This window comes from Phragmites australis, chromosome 22, assembly GCF_958298935.1.
Source record: "Phragmites australis chromosome 22, lpPhrAust1.1, whole genome shotgun sequence".
In the NCBI taxonomy this organism is placed as follows: Eukaryota; Viridiplantae; Streptophyta; class Magnoliopsida; order Poales; family Poaceae; genus Phragmites; species Phragmites australis.
The window spans coordinates 2,054,416-2,076,690 of record NC_084942.1 but is presented as its reverse complement, the minus strand read 5'-3'; the positions used below and the strand labels follow the sequence as shown (position 1 = coordinate 2,076,690).

Genomic DNA, 22,275 nt, shown 5'->3' with positions numbered 1-22,275 from the left:
AGCATGCTTCTGTCCATCTACATCGATCGTAGAGTTTTCGCTTATACTTGATGGTTGGATATGTGGGAGATGGTTGAGTTGGTCCTTGTTACATGTATGTTCTTATGGTTCCAGTTATGCATGTTCAATTGGTTATGGCAGGGTAGATTTATATTATTGTTGGTTAAGTTAGTTGCTCACACATATATGTCTAGATTGCTTACCGTTTATGTTTAATTTAAACATGTGGCTTTTCCTAGCTAATGGCTCAATGCATAATCTTTGGAGTCGAGATATGTATATGTGCTCTATATGGTTTAAGTCTTGCGAGTACCTTCGTACTTATGCCTGCGTTTTCAGATACTGCTAGTGAGGAAGAGCCGGTGTTTGGCTACTTTGTGCCTATCGTTCAGAGTAGCGGGCAAGAGTAGTGTATCCTACTCTCGGAGGTCGTGCTTTTGGGGTGGAGCATAAGGGTATGTGGCTCTACTCTCTTTTGTTGTATAGGTTTATATTTCCGCTGCATAGATGTTGTTACCTTTTGTTATAAATTGTTGAAAATAGTTGCATGTTAAAGACTTGTAATATAAATATTAATTATTTGCTCTTTTTTAAAGCTATGTTGTGATGCTAAATATTGGAAGACATGTATTCCGATTTTGGATCCAAAACACGTACCGGGACTACCGGATGATATTCTGGTTAATTATCGAGGTTGTGATTATGAATAATGATCCTCCTAGTGATTAATTAGAATATTATTTGGACGATTCCTCAGACAAAACTTCCCGGTTCAGCGGTTCGGCCGGTTTGGCGGGCCGATTGCATGTATGGTATTTGAAGTGAACCGAGCTGCTGTAGTCTTTAGAGCTATTTGGTACCGTATTGGGAGTGAATTCTGTGTCAGAATCGATAGGAGAGCTATTTGGTAGCGTATTAAAATCAGAGGGAATCACTCCTACATTTTGTATTGCGATGTAAAAGTCGAAAAATCTAGTTTCCATCGATTCCTGATTGATTTTTTTCAATTTCAACACAATATTCTCTCAAAAACTACTTACATCGTTAACATACTAAAACGATTTCACAAACAAAATTATTTTTACTATAAAATTTACTTTCATTATAAAATCACTTCCATTACCTAATAAAAAGGTTGAGGAGGACTCCGCCACCTCACCTTCTTGCGCCGGAAGAAGGAAACACCGGCGACTCAGCGAGTCCAAACACCCAATCCGCCGGGAGGAAATGGCGGAGCCATCGCCGTCGGCCACGGCCGCCACCGCGGGGCAGACGGACGCGGAGAGGGAGGAGGCCCTGGACCGGATGCTCACGCGGCTGGCCCTCGCCGACGACGCCCGCCTCGCGCCGCTGCTCGCCCGCGTCCTCCCCTACGCCATCACCTCGCTCGCCTCCCCCGCGCTGCCCGTCCGCAAGCTCGTAAGCATACCGCTCCTCCCGACCTCCTCCGTCTCAGATCCGATTACAATTTCAGTATGATCCATGGGTTTCACTATTCCTCTTCAGTTGGTTCATGTTACATGTGCCTGATGTGGTGATGAAATTCGAGTCTGGTGCGGTGGAACTGAGGGCTTTCTCCCTGCGGCAGTTGCTCTTATTATCTTTTCCTAGTGCAAAACTGCTTCTACTAGTAATTCGAACAATTACATATTCTCTGATATTTTTAGTTGCTTACATGGTTAGAAAAGCTATGGTGGTGTTTTACATTGCCCATTCGAATTTCTGGCACTTGAGGAGCACCTATTCGTTTGTTAGTCCTTATGTAGTATCCTACATCTGTTCAAGTCCTGCCCTGTTACTCAGTGCTACACATGTCTGGTCTCTGATAGAGGGGTAGCTCTTTTTTTTTAAATGTCTTATGCTGGCTTTCTGGATTGTTGTATATAAGATTTTTTTTGGATTTGATTAGGTTATGGAAATTCTCAGCCACATTAACAAAAGGGTGAAGCACAGGCCCGAGATTTCGCTGCCAATGCTGGATTTATGGAAGATTTATTCTGAATCTGCTTCCGCAACAATTGTTCGAAACTTTTGTGTTGTGTATATTGAGATGGCGTTCGAACGCCTGCCAACGGAGGTATTATTTCATTTTCTCTTGATCTGCTGCACCATTTCAGTGAAGTTAATCTGTTAATGGTATGAACTTAACATTTTGTTACAGGAGATGGGAAGCATTGCACCTGATCTTTTAGTTAATATATCAAATGCTCCAGCTCAGCATCAGGGGATCATCTTGAGACTTGTATCAAAGGTCAGTGATGCCCATACTGGAATGATTTCATTTTTATAGAATAATTTGGAAAGTGCTGTTTGTATCTGCCTTTTGCCCTGGTGTATCCACATTTTATAACACTTGGATGTTTTTTTTGTTGGTCAGGCTATTGGTGAATGTAACAAATATAAGTTGGATGACACTATTGCTTCAAAATATCGAGCAATAAGTGAATCTAATGATGGTCTAGTATTTGTTGACTTCTGTTTTCACACATTATTGTATCAAGCACCATCTCAGGGGTACGTTTTCCTTGCTAAGAGGTAAAAGTATAGGACATATTTTGAATTACGGACATTTGACTGCTATCATTCTCCAGTATTGGATGCCCAGCAGGACTTTCGGTTGCCCAATCAGACCGTGTTACTGGAAAACTACCACTAAAAGGTGACACGCTTACATCAAGAAAGGTAATACAAAAATACTTTTGGTCTTCAGATGAACATGCGTAATCATGTCTGCACATGTATTCACACAGTTTAGTTGTTGAATGTACTGCTCAGGGCACTTGCCTTCTTATGGTTGAATTTCTCTTTCAATCTCTTCAGCTAGGAATCTTGAATGTCATTGAAGCTATGAACTTGGCGCCTGAGATTTTCTACCCTCTTTATTTATCTGCTGCTTCAGATAGGTATTCTATTTCAAAATTTGATCTACAATATACTGGAATTTTTTATGTGGCTCGACAACAATGCTAACCACTGTTTCAATGAAGTCATGAGTCAGTTTCTAAGAAAGGGGAGGAGTTATTAAAGCGCAAAGCTTCAACAGTAAATTTAGAAGATTCCAACCTCATCAAGAAATTGTTCACACTGTTCAATGGTATGCATTTTGTTCCTATAATTCAGATCAGTGCGGTTCGCATTTTGATCAGAATATTGTCACATTGTTCTTCTCTTGGTGCTTGTGTAGTCTATGATAATGTTCTCTGGTGCCACAGGTACTGTGGGTGCAGAAAATATAGCTGCAGAGCTGAAAGTTTCCCCAGCACATACTTCATTGCGTGTTCGGCTTATGAATGTTTTCTGCCGATCAATTGCTGCAGCAAACACATTTCCATACACACTTCAATGCATCTTTGGCTGCATCTATGGTATTCTACTATTCTATCTTTTTATCCCTTTGGCCTCTGCACTTTGATTCATTTGTGTTTAATTGGTCTCATCCCTTGTGATGTCCAATTTTTGCATTTTACTAAGCTCTGTTGTTACTATTAGCAATGGTAATCTTTTCCTACTTTAAATTTATATCATTAATGAGCCGCATCTCTAAGTAGGTCAGAAATTTATTCTGCTCATTTTTTTTTGTTTTGGAATATATCTTTCTCTTCGGTGCCAGTTTACAAAGTACTCCATTAATTGATGAGAAAAAGAATGCAAGTTGAATTCCATCTAGTGCATTTTGTCTTGCTCAACATAGATATGTGTTGCAGAGTAGGCAGACTTTTGTTAATGTTGGTACTGTGTTTTCTTTTTGCTTGTCTACCCTAGTCATATGGAATAAACTGCATTGTCTTACACAACATGCTATTCCACTGTACTCAAGGATCACGCTCAAGTTTAGATTCAGACGTTTTACCTCTAATCGAGAATCATGCTCATCATGATTTCTAAAAGCAAATGCATTGGTTTCGATGTCTTACTAATTGGTTTTTATTCTTAATGCGATTAAGCACACATTTCTCTGATATTTCGACTAGTATTTCTGCGAACCCATTATTATTAATGGTTCTCTGTCTCCCCATCTAACATAATTTATTGTTAGAACCATCCTTTTGCTGTCTTTGCGAGGCAATAACTTAATTTCATCGTTGCTATATGTTATTGGTAAACCCATCTTATCTTTTGTTGTGTTTCGATGCCTGTAGGAAGTGGAACTACTTCAAGGCTAAAGCAGTTAGGAATGGAGTTCACTGTCTGGGTTTTTAAACATGTATGTACACTTTGCTTGTTATAACCACATATAGCTTAACTTCTAGCATTAGTGACTTATTTTGTTCCAGCTTTTAGTTTTCCCACAATCCCACCTATGGTAGTTCTTTTGCCCTTTGTTTCAATCTTATTACCTAGTTTTGAACTGATATGAATTATGATGTCGTTATAAATTTAGGCAGTAACCGACCAGCTAAAGCTAATCGGTCCAGTAATCCTTAGTGGAATATTGCGCTCCCTTGATGGTTCTTCCACTACAGAAACAGGTCTTTCAACTACTTATCTGCTTTACTTATTCAGAGCTGAACATTGGTTGATCTCTGAATTCTTTTTTCTTTAAATTACTTGGGAGTTGGCATCTTTTTGATGGCCAAGTTTGCCATGTTGAATAACTTGAGAAACACTGAACGGTTTGTTGATTTTCTCATCTCCAGATTCCACTGGTAGAGATATCAAAATATTTGCATACCAGGCTATCGGCTTGCTTGCCTCTCGCATGCCTAATTTATTCAGGCATGATCTTTTCTTACACTTTATTCGCTCATGTTTCATTATGTCATAATGAATGATTTTGCTACCTCCGTAACATTGCAGTGATAAAACTGACATGGCTATACGACTCTTTACTGCTTTGAGATTGGAGGATCAATCTATTCGTTTGACAATTCAGGAGGCGGCTACTTCCCTTGCTACAGCATATAAGGTAAATCTGGAGGGCATGTTGCCTTCTTCAAAGTGTGCTGTCAGCCTGTCAGGACCTACTAAAGATGTTTGGAGAGATGATTGTGAATTGCGATTATTTGATCATTTTCAATAGTCAAATATTTGGATTTGCTGGTTGATACAATACGTAAATGCTAGCTTATTGTTGATGAAGTACATCGACAGATTGTAATCCCTTGGGGTCCAAACATGCTACAATCAAGCTGCACCAATACAGAACTGAACCAATATATAACATGCAAGCTTAAATATATTATTACGGAATTAGTACTCATTTAGCAGGACACTTGCATGCACACGCTTTTAAAGAAACAACACAAAACACAAATTCACCACCATCCAGAACCGAACCAATACCTAGTGGGTACTGGGTATTCATTTTTCAACATTCTTTGCATTGTTTGTTATTTTATTTGCTTCACCATGACGTTACCATGATTCCTATGCATCTTATTCCCCAACTTTATTTGGAGCATTATTTGTTATTTTTATTGTCTTTTTCTGGGCCTTGGTATCAGGGTGCTTCGATCGTAGTACTGAAGGCTCTTGAGGCGCTTCTTCTGGAAAATTGTGAAGCGGTAATGTTGTCGTTCTATTCATTATAGATTCTTAAATCACTATTGGTAATAGCATTAGCAGTTTGTGATTGCAAGTATATTTAATTTTAGTATGAGGGTTGAAAGATCAAAATGTGAGTTCTTGCTTTAGGAAACTAAGGGAAATCCCACGCACTATTCTGTTTTGTAATAGAAAAAACATGATAATTTATAAAGGTCATTAAAAAATATAACAGTGTGAATAATATTGCAAAAGCACCAAGTAATTTTATCCAGGCTTCCAAAAACTGACAAGTTCATACAAATATAAAGGCACCTTTCACCAAATCATACTGATTTTCTGAATCTGATTTTTTATTTGGCTTCAGATTTATTCCTGCAACTAATACTATTAAAATAATTTATAAAAAAGAGGTATAAAATGCAAACAGCTGGTTTCCAACAAATTTCTGACCAAGTATTTACTTCAAAAATCAAAATAGTCTACATCAACTTTTGATGTTAGAAGAGATTTTAGATTTTAGTTTCTGGAATCTTGATTCCACTAATTCCATATTTATCTGTCTTTGAGATATGCTCATGGTCGCTTCTGTAAGGAGAAGTCACATTTTTGTCCTCCAACTGTGGCTTGAATTCCCAATTTAGATCTCATCTTTGGAAGAGCCAAAATATCCAAATTCTTTTCCACCTTAAAATTTTTTAACAAGTGATGTGTTGTTAGCATGTGAAACCTTGACCACTTGTCACTGATGAGTCCTTTGGGCCATACTCTGAATTTGAGGCGGTTTTCGTGGGGTGATTTTTTGTTCTCCTGGTTTCTGTGATAGTCAAAACCCCTCTGGAGGCTTCCAGTATCACCCATTTTTGTTATATGTAGACTAATTATTTCTGAATGGTAATATCTTGTTATCTCGAATGACCTTATCCAAGGAATGTTGATGCTCTTAGTTTGGATTTTACATAATCATCTGATCTTACTTTTTTGTCATAAATTTTCTTAAAGGAGCAAAGCGAGGTTCGGTTTTCTGCTATAAGATGGTCAACAACATTATATGATATGCAGCACTGCCCAAGCCGGTACATTTGCATGATTGGGGCTTCAGATGTAAAACTGGACATAAGGTTGGTTACGAAAGATACTAAATAGAAATTATTTTGGCCTAATGCTTTGATGTTGTGGTTGTATTTATGTACTGTTATACTAGTGGGGCTGCTCCTTATACTTTTATACTCCACCCCACATCGTAAAAAAAAAGGTTTCCAAGCATCAAAGCATCAAATGGCGTAACTTGGTTGATGCTTTTAGTATTTGTTCTGACATTTATCTATGCTATGCATTCTATGTCATTAGACATTTTTTCAGGTTCATTTTATCTGTAAAAGTCATCCTGTTGCTTGTATGCTCAACCTTTTATCCTTATATAGCAGTATGCATGCAATTATCATTTAATATCAAAGATTTTCTTGGAATACGCAAATCAAATTCAAGGAATTTATTGTCATTTTTATGAGGTGATGTTGTAGATTATCGTACAAGAGTTTGCCATGTCCTCTAAATGGAAGGAAGTAGTGATTTCCTTCAGTTCTGACCTTGTCAAATGATTTGAAAATAGTTGGTGATCTTGCTTTGGCATTTGGTTCTACACATGTATGCTAACAGAATTTTTCAGTTATGACGCTGAGACATTAGAGCATTTATTCAGGGCATGCCTTTCTTCACTTGTTCATGTTTAGCCAGTTATGTATTTTGCTCATATGTGGTTCTGTTGTCCCAGGGAAATGGCTCTAGCTGGTCTAAATCTGTTAAATGATGAGAAACAATCATCTGCAGGATCTATTGATTTCAACTATCCTGATGTTGCGGAGATGATAGATTATATCTGCCGTCAGCGACCTCAGCTGTTGCAATCTGATGAGCTGAGAATTGTAAAATTGCTTTTCCCTTCAAAAACATTTCTTGCAATGATCAAGTTTCTGATGAAGTGTTTTGAGGCTAGTGATAGCCCAGATCTTGTGCAAGAAGACCTGTCTCACTCTCCAGTAGCAAAAATGTGTGTAATTCTAGAACATGCCATGTCATATGAAGGGTCTAGTGAACTGCACGCGTTGGCCTTGAAGTCATTGGTTGATCTTTCCTCTCGTGAACCAAAGGTTTCTGTTCTATGTCATATATTAAAAGAATTTTATGGTTTTCTCAGATGTTTTAACTTTGTCCTTTAATAACTTGCAGTTGGTGTCATTGCGGTATGCAGGCCGCATACATTGGCTAAGAACTTTACTGGGTCATGTTGATTCTGATGCTCGTGAAGCTGCCTCGCGTCTGCTTGGTATTGCTTCTGCAGCCCTTTCAAGCTCTGCTGCACTAAATCTTCTGTCTGAGCTCACTTCAACACTTGATCAAAACCGTCCATCAAGGTATGCAAATGAAAATTTCAACAGTGACATTTCCTTGTATTGCTATACAACTTCTGATTCATGTGAATATTTGATGTTGTGCCAGATTTGAAAATTACCATGGAGTGTTGTGTGCCATTGGGTATCTAACAGCTGGCTGTCTGAAGCAATCTTATGTACGCTCATGTTGCTTTCCTCCTAATTGTTGTAGCTTCTAGCTTGTACTGATTTCATTTCTTTGCTGAATCAATTGCTTTATATGAAGTTTTAGCACATTTTCCTAAGTTACTTTGCCTTGAAAACAATTTTTGTAGCATAGGATCTGATGTCGTCTCTCATCCCACAAATTTGAACTTAAAACATGCCTTGTATATGGACAAACAAAATAGACAAATTTAATTAGGGAGTAAGGTGACTTTGTTTTAGTTTGGGGGGTTGAAGGAGACAAAAAAAGTCAGGAGATTAAATGGAGAGATGAAACAGTTTGAGGGAGTAAAATAGACTTTTTTTTAGGGGAAAACAGTAGGGGAAGCCCCTACTGTGGGTAAAATAGACATTTTCCTTCTCCGGTATTGATAGTAGGAGAGAGAATTGGATAACATGGGACATAATGTTTGTTTATCGTGAGGGGGAGTGTTGAAATATAAGTGAATTGCCTACCTTTCCCCAGGTAGGCTTTTGGGGTGAACTGGTTGGTTTTTTTTAGGGGGTTAACAGCAGAGGAGACCTCTACTGCGAGAAAAATATATTAAAAAGAAAGGAACTGGTTGTTGCATGCAGTTCAATATACTTCAACAGCAATTAGGTCTAGGAACTTGAAAACTAGACATCCATATCCACAAACTTGTACAGGTGGTTCAAATAGGTCCAAAAGTGTTTTTTGGGCTCGTTGACATGTTATCTGCATGGGATTGTGTGACATCCCAGCCCATTAGAGGTCAAATCAATCTTACGTGGAGAGTTGAGTTAGGTTGGTGCCAGTGCCACCATATAATCCCAAGCGTTTGTAACAAACCCCAATCTCCAAATCACTCAGCAAGTGTAACACTGGATACAAATGGCTTCACCAATGCCGAGTACTCAATACAGGAACATAATACTAGAATATTTGGAGAAGAATTAGAGGTTTCAGAGGATAGCGAGAGTCTAGAAGGTCCGAGAGTAAGCACTAGAGCCAGGGGAAGGGAGAGGAAGAACATGGGAGAGAAAAGCTGGGGAAGAAGAGGGCTGGTTCATTCTTTTCTGTTCGGGGGAGAGAAAAGCATTAGAGGTTTCAGAGGATAGCGAGAGTCTAGAAGGTCTGAGAGTAAGCACTAGAGCCAGGGGAAGGGAGAAGAGGAACAGGGGAGCGAAAAGCTGGGGAAGAAGAGGACAGGTTCATTCTTTTCTGTTCAATCCCCCTTCCGATGCTACTGCTGCTCTCTTTGGTCATCTGGGTCGCATACTAGCATGGGCCTAGAACTAACCCACCAGGCCCAGTTGGAGATCAAGCCTTGCAGCCCAAACACCAATAGAGCCATGTCCATGATAGCGTTCCAACATAGCACCTCCGGGTTAACCTTTTTACATGAAGCGAGGATGAAAGCGTAAGCAGGGTGTTATGCATGCGTGGGCCCTCCTTTTCCCCACCCGTCATTACTCTTCCCATTTTTCTCATCTTTTTTTTTTGTTTTTCTCTGAGATCCTGCCGTGCTAGCAACAAGGCTTGCGATTGTGCTGTACTGGCCCTCTTCTCTCAGATCTGGGGACACCCACCACTTCATCATACCATTACTGCTTCATCAACCAGCGTGCAAGAAAAAGTGAATGGTGGCCCAGCTGTGTCGAAAGCAGCAACAGTAGCTGGACAAGTGTAGAAGAAATAGCCACACGAGTGCCCTATAATTACCTAGTCCCAAGTGAATGACATGTTAACTAGCTAAAACTACAACTGGACCTGTCCGAATCACTTATACGAGTTTATGGACATAGTTTTCCAGTTTCTAAGTTTGTGGAGCTACTTATGCCCACTTCACAAGTTTGAGTGCCCGTGATGCACTTAATTTGGCCGCCATCATATGGCTTAGAAAACTTTCATTGTAAAACATTTATTTAATGGAACCAATTTGGCTGCCATGTTTTTCGTTGACATTTTTAATTTGTTGTACTTGATGAATGCATGTGCAGATACCTGAAGAAATGTTCAAAAATGTAGTTGATATTCTTGTAAAAGTTGTTGACTCTGAAGGTTCGACATTAGCATCTGTTGCAATGGAATCTCTTGGTCATATTGGTCTGCGTTGTGCATTGCCTTCAATTAATCTAAACTCTGCTACAGGTTAAACTTCTTGTTCAAACCTCTACTACATTTGAGTTGTGCTATTCCCCACCTATATTGCTATTTATTTTGGTTTTTTTTTTTGTCTGCAGCTTCACTATTAACCGTTCTGCATGAGAGGCTGACTAAGCTGCTTTCTGAAAATGATACTAAAGCTCTACAGAAGATTTTGGTATCACTTGGGCATATATCTTGGAATGATATGTCCTTTCCTCACCTGAATAATGCATTGGACTTGATTTTTGGTCTTTCACGTTCCAAGGTACCATAGCAAAATCCAAACTTTGTAGTTAAATATATTACTATTCTCTTGATGAAATGATATTATTAAATTATGCTTGTTTAGGTAGAAGATGTGCTTTTTGCTGCTGGGGAGGCTCTATCTTTCATATGGGGAGAAGTTCCTGTGACTGCAGATGTGATACTGGAGACGAACTTTGTTTCCCTTTCCCAGGCCACAAACTACCTTACTGGTGATGCACCTCTTGTCTCGAGTAACTCCTATAAAAGAAGTGGTTGTGAAGAAGCACACGCAATGGCTCGAGAAGAAATTATTAAAAAGTTGTTCGATACACTAATTTATAGCAGTAGAAAAGAAGAGCGCTGTGCGGGTACTGTCTGGTTGGTCTCACTGATAATGTACTGCGGTCAACATCCAAAGATCATAGAACTACTTCCCCAAATTCAGGTTTGTCAACCAAAAATAAGATACCTTAGATTATTATAGAGCTCCTGATGCATTTTTTTTTATCTTCCCGCTAAACTGTGCCATAGTGGATTAGAATCTGTAGATGGTTATGTTGTGATTCCTTAGTATGATATTATAGTGCCAGTACTGTAAAGTGTCTGTGGCATGGAAGCCCACTTAAGTAGCACATTAAACATGTACCTGCCATTTAAAATATGTACTAGCTTTTGATGTGATTTAGAAGTCCTTAATAGTTAATAGGGTTTTCCTTCCAATCTATGACTGTGGATCCCCTAAAAAAATCCATGACTGCAGAGCCAAAAATATATATCCATTTTTTTAACCATAGGGTATTTCACCTTTTGATTGATGCGAGTTGAACTGTTTATTCATATACTAGTCAAATGTATCTGTTTTCTTCAGCTAGCACATTTCTTGCTTGGGGGTGATAGTCACCTTTAATAACAATCACTCTTATCTTTAATCCTTTTCTTTGTTCAAGTAGTCATTTATTGTTCCCATCAGAGTGTCTTCCATCTTGTTGACAAGTTTAAATTTCATTTCTTTGACAGGAAGCCCTTTCACATCTTCTTGGTGATCCAAATGAGCTTACACAAGATTTGGCATCCCAAGGCATGAGTATCGTGTATGAGCTTGGTGATGCATCTATGAAAGAGCAGCTGGTTCATGCTCTTGTTAACACACTCACTGGCGCTGCAAGAAAGAAAAAAGCCATCAAGGTGCATAATCTTTTCTCAATTTCTATTTGATCCCATGGTGATTATGTTTTAATGTACTTGCATTAGTTGATGGAGGATTCCGAGGTCTTTCAAGAAGGCACAATTGGCAATAATCCTACTGGAGGAAAACTTAGCACATACAAGGAACTGTGCAGTCTTGCCAATGAGATGGGGCAACCTGACTTGATATACAAGTTCATGGATCTAGCTAATTATCAAGCTGCTCTCAATTCCAAGAGGGGTGCTGCTTTTGGATTTTCCAAGATAGCCAAACAAGCTGGCGAGGCACTTCAACCTCATTTGAACACCTTAATTCCTAGGCTTGTCCGTTACCAATATGATCCTGATAAGAACATTCAGGTATTGAAGTGTAAACTCCCATTACCATGTCTGGAATCTTTCTTTTTTAACATTTCTGTTGGACGGAAATTAAACTGCTCGGTTGAATAATGTACTAATGTAGTACATAGCTACATTCACCCCAGTAATCAAGTAAGTATGATGTGCTCTTCTTTTCATATAAGAAACTGAGCTACTAAGCAAGTATGATGTATCAAACAGCTCAACAGTTAGCACTTCAATCTATATTGACATTGATTTCCTCATTTTAGTACAACTAAGTTATCTATGTTTGCATATTAGTTTATCGAGTAAGACACTTTGATAAGTTTTGGCATTGTGTTAGTTATGTTGTACTGTATATACTTCTCTATCTTGTAATCAGATTGCTGATAAGATTAGCTCAGGTTTTTCCAGTTGTCGAGAGAACTTCCATTAAATTTAGTTGAAGTATTGCATATGTTTCACAATGTAACTCATTAAGATTAGCTTTCCACTAAAATGATAATTTTCTAGTAGTCAATTCACTCCCTTGCATAATCCCAGCTCCAGAAGTTGTCATTTTAAACATCCTTTCCTCTGAGTAGCAAGGTTTTTATACAATGAACATCATGCAAGTATGCAACCAGTGCTTGGAATTAAGTAAACATGGCTTTGGAACTTGGATTCGGAGAAGTAGACCAAACATAAATTGAGTGAGTCGATGTTATACACATCAGCTATACTTTTATGCTTCCATGATCCGTCTCAGCAGCATTTAACATTAACTTTCTTTTTGTTTAAATAAAACTATTTGTAGAATCTAATAAGTTACCACATTGTTCTCCGATTGTCATTGATAACTGCAATCATAGATTGTCTGATTATGACGTACCATATTTCTTAATAAGCTTATAAGTTCTTTCCTCTGAGCTGATAATTTCAGTTTCGTTTCTAGGATTCAATGGCACACATCTGGAAATTAATTGTCGCTGATCCGAAGAAGGCAATAGATGAACATTACGATGTCATAGTAGAGGATTTGTTGGTTCAATCTGGATCAAGGCTTTGGCGCTCACGTGAAGCGTCCTGTCTTGCACTTGCAGACATCATCCAAGGTCGTAGATATAGTCAGGTAAATGATGAATTATTCATGGTATTATGGAGTTTTTAATTAGTTTACTACTTCATTTGACACAAGCTATATTAAAGTGGTTGTATGGATATAGCTTTGGATTTCTTTTCCAATTTAAACTCACCTTTTCCTTTGCTCTTAAGGTTTCCAAGCATTTGAGAAATATATGGACAACCACCTTCCGTGCAATGGATGACATAAAGGAAACTGTGCGGAATGCTGGTGACAGTTTGTGCCGAAGTACAAGCTCATTGACAATTAGGCTCTGTGATGTGTCACTAACTTCTACTTCTGATGCAAATGAAACAATGAACATTGTACTGCCATACTTGCTTTCTGAAGGCATACTCAGTAAAGTTACAAGTGTTCAAAAAGCTTCTATTAGTTTGGTCATGAAGCTTGCGAAGGTATATTGATGATAAAACTTAACAAGTTTAGCTGTATGCCTATGATAATGAGTTATATTGTGAAAAAGATGCACTGATGCAGTATTTAACTAAATTTGATGGTAGTTTTCTCGTCAGCTGTGCTTTATCTTTAACATGTCGAGTGAACAAAAGACCATAGTACTTTAGCTGTATTCATGCCCTAATGAAACATTGAGTTTCTTCTTAAGTTGGTGCTGAATAGAAACTCCCTTCAACTTTCTAAAGCAACTTCATATGTTTTTCCACTAAAACTTAATAAATTGTAATTGCTCCAGTTTCTTATTTGTTTGGATGCAAATAGCCTAACACAATACTATCTTTGTTCAACCAACATTATTTCGAAATCTGAATAGGATTATAGTTTTGTGTGGTTGGTAAAATGCCTCAAAAGTATTTGAACTTCTTTTGGAAAGGAGAAGAACATAAAGCCCTATGGAAATTTATCAAGGAACATAACATTACGAAAGAAAACAAAACAAAAGGAAAGAGCAACAAAGGGCTCTTATTACTAGAGATGAAGTGAAATTACTGCTTTGCCTATGCATGGACTACAACCGGCTTTTAGTAGTTATACTTTATGTAGCTACTATTATCAAATGAACCAACTACAGAGGACATCATGAGCTTATGACTTCCTAATGTTTATAGGGTGCTGGTCCTGCCCTCCGGCCACATTTACCAGAACTTGTTAGTTGTATGCTTGAATGTTTGTCAAGTCTTGAGGATCAAAGGTTGAATTATGTTGAGGTATGCTAAATTTGTTTCTTTTTTATATATATAAGGATTGACGATGATGATGTTTCAGGAACATCTCACAGATACAATACTTCACTCACTCCTGTATTTGGATCAAAGATGCATGCAGGGAATGTTGGCATCAAAACTGAAAAGCTTGAAAGCCTGCGTATAGCTGTGGCTAAAGATTCTCCAATGTGGGAAACTCTTGATATCTGTATCAAAGTTGTTGACAAGAATTCACTTGATCTATTGGTTCCTCGCCTGGCTCAAATGGTTAGATCAGCTGTTGGTCTTAATACAAGGTTAGCATTGCTTGTACTATAAATCTTATTCATAATAACATCAAATGTTGCATTTCTCATACTTCAATCATATGCCATCATTCATTTTCTGTCTGATTTCAGGTTCGGTGTTGCTAGCTTCATCACCTTGTTGGTACAGAAGGTCATGATTGACATGAAACCATACACAGCAATGCTACTGAAGTTACTGTATAGTGCTGTTCTGGATGAAAGGAGTTCTGCAGCAAAAAGGGCCTTTGCGTCTTCTTGCGCTACAGTTTTGAAGTATGCCAGTCCCTCCCAGGCTCAGAAGCTTATTGAAGATACCACCTCTTTGCATTTAGGTGGGAAAAATGATCAGCTATCTGGTGCAATCCTAATAAAAGCCTACTTAAGCAATGCGGCAGATGTTCTTAGTGGATACAATGCAGCAGTTATCCCTGTAATTTTTGCTTCAAGGTATGTGAAGGACACACTTAAACATTGCATTTTCATGAGTTCTGACATTAATGTTTCAGATGTTCATGATGCTTTGAAGTTCAGTATTGTTGAAATGGAAGCTTTTCCATGTGTATAAACAAAACATCCATTTCAGATTTGAAGATGACAAAGACACCAGTGCGTTATATGAAGAACTCTGGGAGGATATTCCCAGTAGTGAAAGAGTTACCCTAACACTGTATTTACCAGAAATTGTATCTCTTCTGTGTGATTGCATGTCATCGTCATCATGGGCTGGCAAAAGAAAGGTATGGCCTCTGATTCATAATTTTCCTGTCCATATGCATATCAGATTGGTAGCAGTTAATGTTAGGAATAGCAACTTGTATTCAATGGTATTTCCATAGGGACAATATATAGAGTACAGAGGGAAACACTAGGACTAGGAGATTACCATAATACCCTTGACTATTATACCCTCAACAGTTAAAAGTCCTGTAGTTTGTGATATACTTATTGTATGGCTCTCTACTTGCAGTCAGCCAAGGCTATAAAAAATCTATGTGATGTTCTTGGAGAATCCATTTCGACACACCACCATAATATTCTCAAATCACTTTTGAAAGAACTACCAGGTCGATTTTGGGAGGTAATTGATACTACCCTTCATTTGTCATGGAATGAAAATTGGATGACTGCTTAAACATTATCTTGGATCTTTATCCATGTCTTGGTACATAATTCATTTTGTCTCCTTACATTTTTCAACAGGGAAAAGAAGCTATTCTGGATGCACTAGCTTCTCTGTGTTCTTGCTGTCATGCTGCTATAACTGCAGAAGACTCCAGCTTGCCAAGTGTTATACAAAATGCTGTTTGTGCTGCATGCAGTAGGAAATCAAAAGTGTACCGTGAAGCAGCTTTCTTGTGTTTACACAAAGTAATTTTTCTTCTATCCTCATCTGAATATTGGATCCGTGCCCACTAGCAGATAATGTTATTGTTTGTTGACTAACCTTTTTTTATTTCATTTCTTTTTTTGAGTGAGCCAACCGTGCCCACTAGCAGATAATGTTATTGTTTGTTGACTAACCTTTTTTTATTTCATTTCTTTTTTTGAGTGAGCCAACATTTTCTTTGTCAAAATGATTCTCAACTGTTACACAAATAGATAACTGTCCTTTTTAACTTCATGCTAAATGTTTATAATGTAAACTTGAAGGACATAACTCAATCATGTTGGAATTGTTTCAAGCATATCTACTGAATAGGAGTCTTGGAAAATGTTTTCTGAAAATAATTGTGAAGAACTCTTCTCTCTAAGAATCCTGGGGAGACATACTATATTCCTCTGATGAAGCATGCTATAATTTTCTTTTTTTAAGATTTTAAGACCGTAGATATATACATGAACTAGTGAACCCCAGAAGGCTGACGTCCTCTTATTTTGCCATTTTACGAGCACAGGTTTTGCAATGAGATGGCCATTCGACAATTCATATAGCTTTTAGAATTGGTACCATGTACTTAGGTTTTTGCTTCTTTTTTCATCACTTTTCAGGTGATTACAGTGTTCAGAGATCCGGGATTTTTCAATAGTGTTTTTCTTATGTTGTACGAGGTTTCTAACCAATCTGTCATTCGTAAGGCAAAGGGTTCATCTTCAATTACCTCATCTGCTGGTGCTGGTCAGTCGTTATTTTGAGCCCCTTAATGCATTCAACTAGTGACTATGCTTAACTAAACTTCTGTAGTTGAGTACAAGAGTCAAGAACATACCTTCTATCCAACACTATATCACATTTACGGTTATTTTCTAGCATGACACAATTTGTGTTTGAAGGACCTTTTCAAGAATAGCTTGATGAGGCACTTCCAGAACAATACATTAATACCCTTCTTGTAGCAAGCTTTATTTAGAAAGAGAAAACTAAGATCTGAATTCTAATATAGATTATGAAATATGGTCATTCTAATTGGTAAAATTTACCTAGTATCACTGATTGAATTGTCTTTCTGAATGAGAATGTGAACCTCAACTTATGTTCTAACATATATAGTTATCAATGTCATTGTTTCTGTAGCATGTTCTAATGAATGTGGTAAGTTTTAAACACGTAGAACTGTAATACTTCCTTGGATAGACAATTGTAGTCTAAATGTACAGTAGACATGCAAGCGAGAATCTCATTTATTTCTTTGAATACTTCACTCTTTTAACTTTTATGTATGGATTCTTTTCTGCAGAACAAGATGAAAGTGAAGGTGCCTCTGTTTCTCTTGATAAAGTGCTCAATTGTGTCACGTCTTGCATCAGTATTGCTTTTCGACAGGATATTATCAACCAAAAGAAAAATATTTTAGAAGTAATATTAAATTCTCTCTCACCTGAGGAGAGTTGGCAGGGTATGATTTTATATGTGGGATCTGTAATATGTTAACAATATTTTTTAATACTAATATTTGATGTTTCAAATTTTCGTATTAATGCTTATATCTTTTTTCATGGTCAGTTAAGTTGTCGTCCTTCTTGTGTATCAAAGAGTTGTGCCACAAGTTTCAAAGTTCTGATGATAGTAACACATGGCCTCAAGACACACCTTACTTCGTTCAGGAGGTATATACTATAGTTTATTTGACTGTATATTCAGCATTTGCCGTTGTTGTTCTTTGCTTCTGACAAACCTTTTTATTCAATGTTTTCAGCTATTTCATTTGGTGTCACCAAAAGTAGTAGACTCCATACGCTTAGTTAAGATTGTTCAGGTAATTTTCTTATCTAGCCCATAATAGCTGATGTTGTGATATATTTGCCTTTTTTTGTTACCGTCTCATAGCACTTTCACCTGGAAAAATTCGTCATCTTCCCGCTAATGAATTATAATTGGCGTTGGCTTTTAAATATATTATGTTTACTACCTGAATGTGATATAATTTAGATAACTTGGCGGCAGCATGCTCAGTCTCTCAACTCGGCAGGACTCATTCCAGCCAAGAGAGTTGTATTAGGTCTGAGGACGGGGTGGAGGCGAATTCGCCCTCCAGGCGAACCTGGAGGTTCTGAACAGCCGGCGGAATGGGGACTTTGTTTATTTCTTTCTTGCTTCCCTCCCTAGCACAATGGGCAGCCTTTATATAATAGGCGTCATCTAAAGTGATAAGTAGAGATAATGCTAACGTGCCTAATAAACTCAATCTATCTAACCTATTGCTTTATCTGTAAGTAAACAACTCAAACTAACTAAACCTATCCGATCCCTCTTGATTCCTTGCCTCACGTAGAGAGTACTGCTTCGCATAGCACAGGCCATCACACACTACTGAAAGGCCTATATCCTCACAGGTAGTCCAGGAACTCACCCAAGACACACGTACACTGGCAGTAATATTTTTGGTGTTGCAAATGGCTTGATCACTTCTCCTGCCTCGTTCTTCTTGAGCTTGAAGACCCACTTCGGCTCAATAGATCGATGCCCATGAGGAAGCTCCACCAGTGACCATGTTCCGTTTTGCTCGATGGAGTCCATCTCCTCGCGCATGGCCGCCTGCCATGCTGGATCGTGCTCTGCTTCAGCGAAGGAGCGTGGCTCTTCATCCTCGCTGACCAGCAGCAGCCCCTCGCCATCGATGATGCGATTGGCAAGGCCTGGTGCCTCTCAAGTGCCTTCGTTTGAATGTCAGCGAGCTGGTCCTTAGTGCCGACGAAATCAGCACTAATCCTCCCATCTTCCCGGCACTCCCTGATGAAGTGGTAGCGCATATCGATGTGTTCGCTACGTTCATGGAAGACAGGGTTTTGTATCAGCGCTAAGGCTGACTTGTTGTCAATCTTCAGCTCGACGGTGTCGGCGTCCCTCCCCTTGAAGTTGCCAAGCAGCCGAGCCAACCACACCGCCTGTGTGGCTGCAGTAGTGGCAGCAACATACTCTGCCTCACAGGACGAGTGTCACCACCTTTTGCTTGAGAGCGTGCCAACTCACCAAGCTGCTGCCGTAGAAGAACAAACCGCCGGATGTACTCCTCCTTGTGTCAACATCGCCGGCAAGGTCACTGTCGGTGTACCTGACAAGCCGTGCCTCCGTTGTCCTCCCGTAGTGGCAACCGAGACTTAAAGTCCCAGCCACATAGCGCAGAATCCTCTTCACTGCCGCCGTGTGTTCCTTCGTTGGCCGCTCCATGAAGCGACTCACGTACCCCACGCTGAAAGCGAGGTCTGGCCACGTGTGGACAAGATAGCGGAGGCTTCCAATGATCCTCCGGTACTGAGTGATGTCCACCTCCGGCGCCGTGCTGTCACGGCTCAGCTTGAGCCGCTCCTCCATGGGGGTGTGAGCAGAGTAGCAGCGGGATCACGCTATGCCAGGCGCATTACGCCAAGCGCATCCTAGAGATGCTGCGCCGGTGCCCACAGGGGCGATCTCGTCGCCCATGCCCGTCTTCCCCGTAGAGGCAGCCCCCACATCCGCGGGGTCGGATCCAGCGCCAGCCTCGCCCGCTGGCGTGTCGTCCACGCCCACAGGGGCTTCTCCCGTGGCGGCCTCGCTCCTGGAGTTCGTCTCTCCTTCGCCAAACGACTCCGACAGGCTGGATGCGTACCACGACTCCTCCCCTCTCCGTTATCGTCGCATCGACGACGTGCTTGGAGGGGGAGAGGCACCAGGCCTTGCCAATCGCATCGTCGATGGCGAGGGGCTGCTGCTGGTCAGCGAGGATGGAGAGCCACGCTCCTTCGCTGAAGCAGAGCACGATCCAGCATGACAGGCGGCCATGCGCGAGGAGATAGACTCCATCGAGCAGAACGGGACATGGTCACTGGTGAAGCTTCCTCATGGGCATCGATCTATTAGGCTGAAGTGGGTCTTCAAGCTCAAGAAGAACGAGGCAGGAGAAGTGATCAAGCCATTTGCAGCACCAAAAATACTAGTGTTAGTGTACGTGTCTTGGGTGAGTTCCTGGGCTACCTGTGAGGTTGTAGGCCTTTCAATTCTTCGACGCGTTGCACCAGCTTGGCCGCCAGGACATGGTGCGTGGCCTTCCACGGCTAGAACACGTGGAGCAGCTCTGCGACACATGCGTCATGATGAAGCATCGCTGAGCCCTGTTCCCAGCCAAGGCGAAGTACCGCGCAGAGGGCGTCCTAGACCTCGTCCACGGCTACCTCTGCGGCCCCATCACGTCGGCGACGCCAGGCGGGCGCCGCTATTTTTTGCTGTTGGTAGATGACGCCAGCCGCTACATGTGGCTGGCGCTTCTCACAGCAAAAAGTGATGTTGCAACGGCCATCATGAAGTTCCAGGCTGCTGCGAAGGTGGAGAGCGGGCACAAGCTCCGCGTTCTACGCACGGACAATGGCGGCGAGTTCACCTCCGTTGAATTCGCGCGCCACTGCGAGGACCACGGCGTGCAGCGGCACTTCTCTACGCCGTACACGCCGCAGCAAAACGGCGTGGAGAGGAGGAAGCAGACCATCCTCGCCACCACACGCGCCCTTCTGAAACAGTGGAAGATGCTCGCTGAATTTTTGGGGGAGCTGTGACCACGGCTGTCTACCTCCTCAACCGGGCGCCGACGAAGAGTCTTGACGGCGAGACGCCATTTGAGGCATGGCATGGGCGCAAGCCGGCGGTAAGCTACTTGCGTACATTCGGGTGTCTTGGTTATGTAAAGGATACACGACCAGGCCTGCGGAAGCTCAACGACCGCAGCACCCCGATGGTCTTCATCGGCTATGAGGATGGTGCCAAGGCGTACTGCATGCTCGAGCCCCGGTCCTGGCGCGTCCACATCTCCCGCGACATCGTTTTTGACGAGGACGCCGACTGGGACTGGGAGGCGGTGCTGCAAGACGGTGGAATAGCCACACCTAACTTCCATGTGGAGGCAGTGGTCTTGGGTGAGGTGCTGCCTGCGGACGGAGCCAACACGCCTGGGTGGATGTAGTTGACCACTGCCTCCACATGGAAGTCAGGTGTGGCTGTTCCACCGTCTTGCAGCACCAAAAATTCCACTGTTAGTGTACGTGTGTCTTGGGTGAGGCGCTACCTGCGGACGGAGCCAACACGCTTGGGTGGATGTAGTTGACCACTGCCTCCACATGGAAGTCAGGTGTGGCTGTTCTACCGTCTTGCAGCATCAAAAATACCACTGTTAGTGTACGTGTGTCTTAGGTGAGTTCCTGGGCTACCTGTGAGGCTGTAGGCCTTTCACTCGTGGCATGTTGTTGCTGCTGCCTTGCAGCAGCTGCTCCTGGGCAGAAGGCCCATAACAGTATGTTTTAATAGAATGAAAGCATGCAAACATTGTGACATTGCATTTGACTGTGTTTAATGCACGGTCTAGCAGCATTGCTTCTTGACATTGCGACTTTTCCACCCTTTTTTTTAATCTCCATGGTACGTTATTACATACACCTGGTATGTAGCAAATCAACATGGTGGCTAAGGTAGTGTAGTTTTGAAAGACCAGCAATGAGCTGGCTCCCGTTCCCAGTGTCTTTGTTTCACAAATACACCATGTGTTCACATACAAGAATGATGAATAGTCCATAACTCAGGTTACATCCATGTAAACATTAAAATAGGTGTGATGTCATTTCATAAACCAATGGTTTCTGGTTTTCGCGTTGAGCAAACCTTACTGCCTTCTCACGAGTTGTCTCTTCTCAGGTTCATACTGCTGCTTCGGAGTGCCTTCTTGAGTTGAGCAAATTGTATAGAGACTTTCCATTGACAGACAGAACAGAGGCCAAGTTCGAGGATGAACTTGCTGAACTCTGCGCGACTGAAAAAAGTGAACAAGCCAAGGAACTTTTGAAGCAATGCCTGACCATTCTCAAAAATCTCCCTGGAGTAACCATGACGATGGATTAAAGAAGCTCTCTTGGAAACTGTAAATCTATACGTGAAATGCTACCAACAAAATGACCCTCCTGAAATTTGTGATGATTGTACATTCACTCTGATATGCAATGTAGTACGAAATTCGGCAAGTTCTCGCTCCCTTTTGTCACGGGGCAGGACTAGAAAAGCCACATGCTTCTGCCCCTCTTCTGCAGACACGATATCTTCCATGAAAGATGCTGATTATTCAGAATACAAATTTGTGTACATCAGTTTGTTCTGTGTACTTTCACGAATGAAAACTAAATTGAGACCGTAGACATTTATATGACCTGCCTACGTAAATACGTGTGATGGCACCAGCTGATGCATCTTCTTTTGGGGGGTCCTGAAAATGATCTTCATGGACTCGGTTAGCTTTCGCAGAAGGCTGTAGCAGCAGTCTTGGAGCCCAATGGCCTTCCCAGATGCTTG

General features: G+C 40.8%; 1 protein-coding gene across 1 annotated transcript; it reads left to right on the top strand.

Moving 5' to 3' along the window:
• Positions 1 to 1,135: 1,135 nt before the first annotated feature.
• On the top strand, positions 1,136 to 22,132 carry LOC133904286 (uncharacterized). Its single transcript, XM_062345751.1, has 35 exons — positions 1,136 to 1,419; positions 1,910 to 2,077; positions 2,162 to 2,251; positions 2,378 to 2,514; positions 2,592 to 2,682; positions 2,821 to 2,903; positions 2,988 to 3,094; positions 3,213 to 3,365; positions 4,140 to 4,204; positions 4,382 to 4,469; positions 4,638 to 4,716; positions 4,798 to 4,906; positions 5,445 to 5,504; positions 6,487 to 6,605; positions 7,259 to 7,634; positions 7,714 to 7,898; positions 7,984 to 8,053; positions 10,044 to 10,194; positions 10,287 to 10,456; positions 10,541 to 10,882; positions 11,455 to 11,622; positions 11,689 to 11,982; positions 12,899 to 13,075; positions 13,219 to 13,482; positions 14,152 to 14,250; positions 14,359 to 14,543; positions 14,646 to 14,981; positions 15,118 to 15,271; positions 15,502 to 15,612; positions 15,735 to 15,902; positions 16,524 to 16,650; positions 17,210 to 17,368; positions 17,476 to 17,579; positions 17,669 to 17,728; positions 21,628 to 22,132. Exons 1-35 carry the CDS (start codon positions 1,228 to 1,230, stop codon positions 21,829 to 21,831), a joined length of 5,445 nt encoding a protein of 1,814 aa, XP_062201735.1. The 5' UTR covers positions 1,136 to 1,227; the 3' UTR covers positions 21,832 to 22,132.
• The last annotated feature ends 143 nt before the right edge of the window (positions 22,133 to 22,275 follow it).

What these genes read in the sequence shown, in the direction of transcription:
- LOC133904286 (XM_062345751.1), top strand. Translation starts at nt 1,228, where the DNA reads ATGGCGGAGCCATCGCCGTCGGCCACGGCCGCCACCGCGGGGCAGACG. An exon ending in TTATCTGCTGCTTCAGATAG is followed by an intron (nt 2,904 to 2,987) that starts GTATTCTATTTC and finishes GTTTCAATGAAG; the next exon opens with TCATGAGTCAGTTTCTAAGA. An exon ending in GAAAGAAAAAAGCCATCAAG is followed by an intron (nt 11,623 to 11,688) that starts GTGCATAATCTT and finishes TACTTGCATTAG; the next exon opens with TTGATGGAGGATTCCGAGGT.